Source organism: Ammospiza caudacuta, chromosome 6 (assembly GCF_027887145.1).
Source record: "Ammospiza caudacuta isolate bAmmCau1 chromosome 6, bAmmCau1.pri, whole genome shotgun sequence".
NCBI classification, from domain to species: domain Eukaryota; kingdom Metazoa; phylum Chordata; class Aves; order Passeriformes; family Passerellidae; genus Ammospiza; species Ammospiza caudacuta.
The window spans coordinates 11,681,016-11,688,924 of NC_080598.1; the positions used below are offsets into that span (position 1 = coordinate 11,681,016).

The window sequence follows — 7,909 nt, forward strand, 5'->3', positions numbered from 1 at the left end:
AGGGGGCAACAGACACCTCTGCACAGCAGCTCACCCGAGTTATTCTGAGTAATCCTGGGGCTTAGAGGACACAGCTGAACCACACACAGTGTCCGGCTGATGCTCCCACGGAGGGAGGCCCAAAGCCAGGAGTCCCTGGGTTTCAGGCACCACTTTGTGACACCCACCCCAAAACTGGGAATCACCCCAGAAAACAGCTTTGCAGAGGACTTGGGAGTCCTGGTAGAACAAATTTCAATATTTTAATACTTGAGCCAAAGTTTTCACGTCCCTCTTGGTTTTAATGGTCCTTTTTGTGGACTGGCCAGCAAACCTGGGCATAACACAGCAGCAACAGGGGAGAAATGCCAAAGTTCAAGGAGCAGCCACTGTTCAATAAGCAGCAGGAGAGCTCAGCAGTCAGCACAGCCAGACTCAGAAAATGCAAATCTTACAGGAATTAAATCACGTTCTGGTTGATCTTTACAAAAAGAAAGTAACACATTTAAAACACAAGAACTTGTTGCTTAGGCTGCCTCTAGAAGAGAAACAAAGAAGTATAATTTAGACAAAGTGTTCAAGGCTATCAAAAAAGAAATAGTAAAAATGATTGCTTGAAGATTAGACTCACAAAATACAGAGCTTCTTTTTGCACTTAACAAAAAAGGAGAATATTTTATGTATGCAGGCCATACGGCAATGAAACAAGTTTAAAAGTACCATCAAAAAGGAGACATTGACAATATAATAGAGAAAAAATGCTGCCATCAGGATGATTTAAGCATAAGGAATCTATCACCTTGTCCAACAAAAGATACCTCTCTGCTGCAAACCTTCCCCCAATTTATACTGAGTCAGTGCTTTAATACTTTTTCACCAGAAATGAGCCTGAGTTTGACAAATGGTGCTGCAGCAATGGAAAAAGTCATTGTGCAGAAATTGCTGTCTTCCAGTGTCTGTTTTTAATGAGGTGGGAAATAAAAATAAGGAAGGAGAGTCTGCTTGGAACCTGCTGAGTCTCTGATGGGAAGCATGGATGCACCTCCCATGGAAACAACTGGAATCCTACCCAGCTGTAAATACCAATAAATCACCACATACTCCACATTCTTCTTTTTTGACATTTTTATTTATCAAAGACAGGACAACTTCTGTATTTAGAGTGATGGGAGAGATCCCAGGACACTTTCATAGCTACAATAAACTCAACCAAAAGGTACATTGTGGATTACATCAGGGATTTGGAACAACACCCTTGTTGTCACTGGTGTCACGAGCACAAGTGAGGGTCCTCAGGAAGAGGATATCCCATTGGCAATGGACACAACTCTGGCAGGGATATGCCAGCAGCTCCAGAAGAAGAAAAAGGAAGATCTGGCATCCCACCTGACTGAGAGGGTCCCCAGGTACCAGACACTGTCCCAAGGTCTGTCTCCACCACGGAGCAGAGCAATATAAGTATTTCAGGATTTGACCTCTCACACCTACAGATGGAGCAGGTATTGTTCATGCTATATAAATACACACCTATACTGTGCATTGCCATTTATGGAAAGAAAGTTCTGCAAGATTTTAATAATCTTAGGTGGAAGCTTGAAGGGTTAAGTTTACATGTCACTGTTTTCAACAAAACCCAAAAGCTAACTAGGTGAGGAAGTAACCTACATGTGCCATTTCAACTCCTCAGCATTTTATGATTGATTTTCAGTATACCAATAAATACTCAATGCAAAGCACATGCTCACTTAAAATCCTAAGCATGGGTAATGTATGAGGAAAATCCAAAAAGAAGCTATCACATGTTGTCTACATGCTCACAGAAATATGTATATATTTTAAAAAAAAGAGAAGTGTTTCTCACTTACAGCAATATTTTGGTTTTGGCTTAAGAAATGTTGATGCCTTCTCCCAAAATAACAGCACTTGACAAGGTTATATCATTGGCTTGTAGAAAAAAAAAACCAAAAAAAACAGGTACAGTGATGGGAACAAAGTGTTTACATGACTTGAAACTGAATATTTCCATATTCATCACAAAGACTGCAGCAAGGTACAGTTATGGTCCAACACTTCTTGTGTTGAGGGCAAATCCACTGCTTGGTTTGTGACAAGGAGGATCCAAAGCAAAACAAATCAAAACCCACAGAAATGCCAACCAAAAATAATGACAGTTTATGGGACAGGAAAAAAATGACAGTTTCCAGCAGAAAAGCTGTAGTGTTCCTTCTCCTTCACATCACCCACCGGAGTTTGCCCAGGCTCTCCACAAGGTAACATGACTTCCCTAGAGCTGATATTCCCCATGAGCAGGGGGACAGATTAAAACACCCACTAAGTGGTAACAGCACACAGAACAGAACAGACAGAACCTTGAGAAACAAAATTACACAGGAATATTTCTGCCTATGGACTGGAGCTGAAAATATGCTATATAGAAAAGAGTTAATGGTTTTGTGTAACTTCATCTTGAAAGAACAGTTTACAAATCAGGATTATTACAGGAGCATCCATAACATGGCCATTACAGAAGCAATACTGAAGGCTGCTTTGTTAACCCCAGTAATTGCACTCTCATTGCACAGGTCGTGTTGGCAGCAAAAGAATTCAAAATTATCCAACAGGAAGGAATCAGCAATTTCATTCACATTGCACTGGGATGTCTTCCAGCAGGAGAAAGTTCTCAATTTACCTATGGAACAAAAAAAATTAAACAGATTAAGAGAGCATTGACAGTAACACCGTTTTTGGTACTGAGAGAGAAGCAGTGCTTCGACTGCCACTGTTAGGGAATGAAACTGTGAGGAGAAGGCAAAGCTCAATCTGTGTCAGGGGCCATGGTGTAAACACAGAAATTGGATGGAGGCCTTGTGCTCTGTGTTGCCATGGCATCAGGGGGCAGTGGAGGGAGGCAGAAGCTGCATGGTCTGGTTCTGTGACTCCACACCCAGAAATGCTGCACAGATCCAGCACAAACCTCCTAGCAAGAAATATTCTGTGCAAAGAGTGCAAGGTCTGACCACAGTCCCACCCACAGCACTCTGCACAGCAGTGGCTAATAAGGTACAAAATGTACCTCCAATTTCGTAGCAGACTGGAAATGAGAATTTGATGTGAAATTTCAGGGACAGATCACTGGGCTTGGCCTCTCACCCGCCCCCCCCCCAGAAGAGACACTTTTTGTGAAGTCTTGTGTCTTGCAGTTCATGGGCCATTTGTGCCCCCAGCATCAGCCCTATGGTTTTGTTTGTGCCACAGCCATGCACTTCCTTTTTTAAGTTCAAGTGCTTAGAAGTGTCCTGTCAACGGAAGGAGACCAGGACATTAATTAGATCATCACAGGCCTAATTTTATTGATCAGTACAACAGGTTAAATATAGTTTATAATGAGCTTCATACATATTGCAAAAGTTGAGCTCAGGATTGGTTAGTTACATATCAGCAACTACGCTTACTTCTGCATTCTTATGGTTCTACTTTTGATACTTTCTACATATTCTCAGGGAGAATCTCTCTTCCCTATCTTCATGTTGCAGCAAGGGCATTCTGTCCTTGCCTGTCATTGGTCACTGACTGCTGACTTCTCCTTTCAGCTTACTGACTGCTGACTTCCCTCTCTCAGCTTGACCAGCGGCATTATGTCAGTATGGCCTTTTTCAGCTAACTAATTATTAATAAATCTCTCCACAGTGTCCAAATTTGCTTTCACTAGAAATTTAGCAGTGTGTATCCAATTTACCCACTGGGAAATACAGGGTGGATCCTGAGTGATACCTGGCATCACCAGCCAGCTCAGCTTGCATTCACAGAACCATCTGGGCTGAACAAGACCTCTGAGAGTATCAATCTTTAACCCAGCACTGCCAAGCCCTCCACTAACCCATGTCCCCAGGTGCCACATCCACATGGCCTTTAAATCCCTCCAGGGATGGGGACTCCAGCAGTGCCCTGACAGCCTGAGCCAGCACTTGGCAGGGCTCTCAGTGAAGCATGTGCAGAAGACAGAGCTGGAAGAGTAGACAGATATAAGGGTGGTAAAACACTGGCACAGGCTGCCAAGGGGGGTGGTGGATGTCCCATCCCTGGAAACATTCAAGGCCAGACTCTGAGCAACCTGATCTAGTTAAAGATGTCCATCCTCAGACACAAATCACTTCACTCTCAGGAAAAGAGAATTTATTTTAATAGTGTCAATTCATAAACAACTGAGCCATTCATCTGCAGCTTTATTTTGTGGGCTACACATCCTTTACCTGTTTTCATAGACTAACAGTTTGTATTTGAAACTCAATGCTGTCTTTATTTTTTTCCAGCTCCCTTGTGTGGGTTTTTGTTTGCTTGCTTTTTTTTTTTAATCTGGACGTATAGCTACAACTCATATCTAAATCATTACATTATTGCTTGGATATAAGCATGACCTTCAAGAGTATTTGCAAGTTCCTTTTGAGTGTGGCTGAGATATGCATGCTAGGGCCAGATTAGAGGTGTCCAGGCAATGAAAGCTGATCCAAGTTGGTTTATTTTAGGTCTGTGGGACACTGTACATACCAAATTTTAACTGCAAGCAAGTGTCTTCAGTCGCTAAGCAGGTGCTGTTGGTCCTGCACAGGGTAGGGCTGTTGTCACAGTGGTAACATCTTAAGGCAGAACCTAAGACAACAAGGGTTTATCTTCACTGAGTATTAAACTACTGAGACAGCAGCAGCATTAAAAAGGAAAAGAAAAAAAAAAAAAGAAGAATCACTTATCTGCATCTAATTGTCACTAAGCATATGCCTGGTTATTAAGCTTAAGACTTCAGCTAAAATTGTTAAACTCAAGACTTCAGTTAAAATTGACAAGCTTATGTCAGAGCACCAATTGAGGCTGGCAATTTTGATAAGCACATTTTGAAGCATGTATTTATGTCACTTTTAAAAACACCATTATATGCCTGCAGAACAAGATGTTCATTTGCTCCTTTTATCTGCTCTTGAAGACTGCCTTTTCCAGGCAATGACAGATACTTGCAGCTGAGTCTTTTTCTATCAATTTTTTAAAATCCATTTCCTTTCCCTCTCATACTACACACTAGTTTCCAATTCACACAAGAGGAATCCCATTTTCCAGCAGCAAAACACCAGTTTTCTGTTGTGTTAAGCAGCACCACATCCTACCCCTGATTCTCTCTCCTGAGAATCTCCTGTTCTGATTGTTTTGACCCAAGACAATCAGAACAGAAACTGAGCCCTGCTTCGATGGTTACTGACATTCCCCACAGTGGTATTAACTAATCCAGGCCTTTCTCACTGTTTTTCCTCCCTCTGGCATTTTTTTTCCAGGATTTTCTCAGCCTCTGCCATAACATTAAACCACTAAGTCCCTCTCTTCTACTCACCAGAGCCACAAAAAGCAATCAGAACAATGCAGGTGGTCAGCAGGATGCAGTTCATCTTGGTCATGCTTCTTCCCTAATCTGAGGGCATAAAGAGGTAATAGAAGTTTATTCTATTTAAAAGCAAAGTGCCCGGTGATGAACTAAGGTTTCAAGATTCGTTTCAGTATAAAACTGAAAGCACAGTCCAGGAAAAACAGGGAAACACAAGAGAGAAAAATAACTGCACTTTCCAAGAGAGGATTTTTATTCTGAGAACAGGATTTTTATTCTCAGAACTGACATTTGAGCCCTGACAGGCTCAGATGGGTCTCCTCTCTGATTACACCATTCAACAGGCCTCCCAACTTCTCACAGCTACAAATGCACCTAACAAAAAGAAAGGTCTCAAATGCTTTTTCTCTTTTAGCAATTCCCCGGTAACCCTGGAGCCAGACTGCTCTCCTTTCTCCTCTCTCACGGGGTTGCAAGAGGTTTGGCTGCTCTGCAGAAGCTTTTGCCTCTCCTCTCCCAAAATTTCTCCCTCTCACTGAGGGACTGACACAGGCAGTAACTCAGCAAGTGCCTGCAGCAGTGGCTCAGGTCTCCATGGCTGCTGCAATCTGTAGGCAGCAGCGAGATGGGAAGGTCAGGAATTTTTTTAACATAGGCAGCTCCAAAGCAGGAGTTCTCAGACTGATTTCTGCACACAGGCTCTGCACTACAATCACAGCTCCTGCTGAAAAACCTCTGCTACTGCAGGGGGGGATGTTTTGAGGAGGCATCAAGCGGACACAGCAGGGAGAGAGGGACCTCACTTGTGCTCGAAGGACATGATTTGTGTTTGTCTTTAAAGCCCAAGTGGCATTCAAAGTTCCAAAATATTAAAGGTATTCAGATAACAAGTTTTACATCCAATAAAATGGTAGTAAAACTGTCACTGCTCTTAATTCTGCCTGCAACTGTAAGATTTTAACATGGCAGACCTTAACCATTTTAGGATGGAGCTTTTTCCTCCCAGGACACTGATTGTGGACTTGACAAAATGGGTTCACAGCAAAAAATATATTTAAACACTTCTCAACCTTAAGTTTAGCTAATTTTTCTACTGACAAAAAATCCCAAAACTCATCAAACAAAAAACTCAAACCTATCCAAAAGAACCTTAAGAAAACTCATTCAATTACTAAAAAAAAAAACCACAACCTGCTCTCTTTTTTCTCCCCTCTATATGACTTACTGTTGAGCAGAGGGGAAACTATAAAAAACAAAACCATAATGTGCAAGATGAGCTTATTTTCTGGGCTAAACAACTTTGCAAGAAGCCTTTCAAAGCCAGAGGGTTGTTCCACAGTGATGGAGATCTACAGCAACTCTGTTCAGTCTGGTAGTTACAGCAAGAGCCCTTCTGGACAGCAAACAGAACCGCCCTGGGAATCTCTCCATCTTCCAGGAGTCCTCAGTCACCCATGTGTCAGCAGACAAAAACAGCTTTGCCTTTTAGCAACACCAAGTCATGACCAGCATAAATATAAGGCAGATGAATAAAAATCATCAGAGCCAGCAAAAGATCAGTAATTCAATGCATCTGTTTCTGGGAAAATAATTGTTGTGTGTTTTCAGAAATGTGTAATCAGGAAATTCCAACCTTTGAAAAGCAAATACTATATCTAAAAACAGCAATTCACAATGTGGCTTAGAAGAAATTAAAGAAGAAAACGCCTCCTAAACTGAATTTTCTAAATTATTCGTATCACCCGGCCCATCTCAATGACAGGAAACAGCAACTGTCACAGCGTGGAAGGCTCAGTGCCCGGTAGTGAAACAGAATTTCTCTGCAGTCCCACCTGGGAGGAGGCAGGCGGACAAGACCCGCTGCTGCTGTCACCGCCGATGCCAGCGTGGGGGGAAAGGGGAGAGGGCAGGGGGAAGTGGACCAGGAGCGGCATCCCCGCGGGGAGCGGCTCAGCCCGTGCCGGTACCGGTGCCGGTGCCTCCTGGCCGCGTTCCACCGCCCAGCGCGGCCGCTCCGTGCCTCGGCCCCGCAGCGCAGCGCAGCGCAGTGCGGTGCGGCCGCCCGCAGTGACTCAGGGCACGGCCCCGGCCCGAGCCCACCTGCCCCGGGCCGGGCACACACTCCCACCCCACCGCCCCCCGCTGCTCCCGGGAAACGCCGCCGCTCTCCCGCTCTCTGCCCCTGCTCTCCGCCGCAGCGGGACCTGCGCGCTCCCCCCGCCGCCACCGCTTGGCCTCGCCGGGCTCCCGGCGCTGCCGCCGCTGCTCCGCGCTGGTGCCGCTCACCTTCCGCGGGCAAATCCTGCCGTGCGCGGCGAGCGGCGATGCGGAGCGAGGCTGCCTCAGCCGGCGCTGCTCTCCCGGCGGTGCCGCCTCCGGGGCGGGGCGGGAGCCGCGGAGGGAGCCGAGGCGGGAGAAGCGCTCCCGAGGGCCGAGCGGCGGCAGGGTGGTCTCGGCCGGGAAGGGGTCCAGGAACGCTTGTGCCACCCTCCCTCACGCGTCATGTGGCCATCGCCGCTTTGGGGTTGGAAGGGAACTTCAGGACCATTCGTTCCTGCCATGGGC

The 7,909-nt window shown here is 45.2% G+C and overlaps 1 protein-coding gene across 2 annotated transcripts; it reads right to left on the minus strand.

Moving 5' to 3' along the window:
* Positions 1–1,089: 1,089 nt before the first annotated feature.
* Positions 1,090–7,706, minus strand: CD59 (CD59 molecule (CD59 blood group)). 2 transcript variants are annotated; one of them, XM_058806995.1, is made up of 4 exons: positions 7,631–7,706; positions 5,354–5,431; positions 4,525–4,626; positions 1,090–2,668 (listed from the first exon to the last, which is right to left on the minus strand). In XM_058806995.1, exons 2-4 carry the CDS (start codon positions 5,415–5,417, stop codon positions 2,475–2,477), a joined length of 360 nt encoding a protein of 119 aa, XP_058662978.1. In that variant the 5' UTR covers positions 5,418–5,431; positions 7,631–7,706; the 3' UTR covers positions 1,090–2,474. The 2 variants fall into 2 exon arrangements, with proteins under 2 accessions (XP_058662978.1, XP_058662979.1); XM_058806996.1 differs by lacking the exon at positions 7,631–7,706 and adding an exon at positions 7,177–7,319.
* Positions 7,707–7,909: the final 203 nt, after the last annotated feature.

What these genes read in the sequence shown, in the direction of transcription:
- CD59 (XM_058806995.1), bottom strand. Translation starts at nt 5,417, where the DNA reads ATGACCAAGATGAACTGCATCCTGCTGACCACCTGCATTGTTCTGATT. An exon ending in GATTGCTTTTTGTGGCTCTG is followed by an intron (nt 4,627 to 5,353) that starts GTGAGTAGAAGA and finishes TTGTTGTCTTAG; the next exon opens with GTTCTGCCTTAAGATGTTAC. An exon ending in TTGCTTGCAGTTAAAATTTG is followed by an intron (nt 2,669 to 4,524) that starts GTATGTACAGTG and finishes TTTGTTCCATAG; the next exon opens with GTAAATTGAGAACTTTCTCC.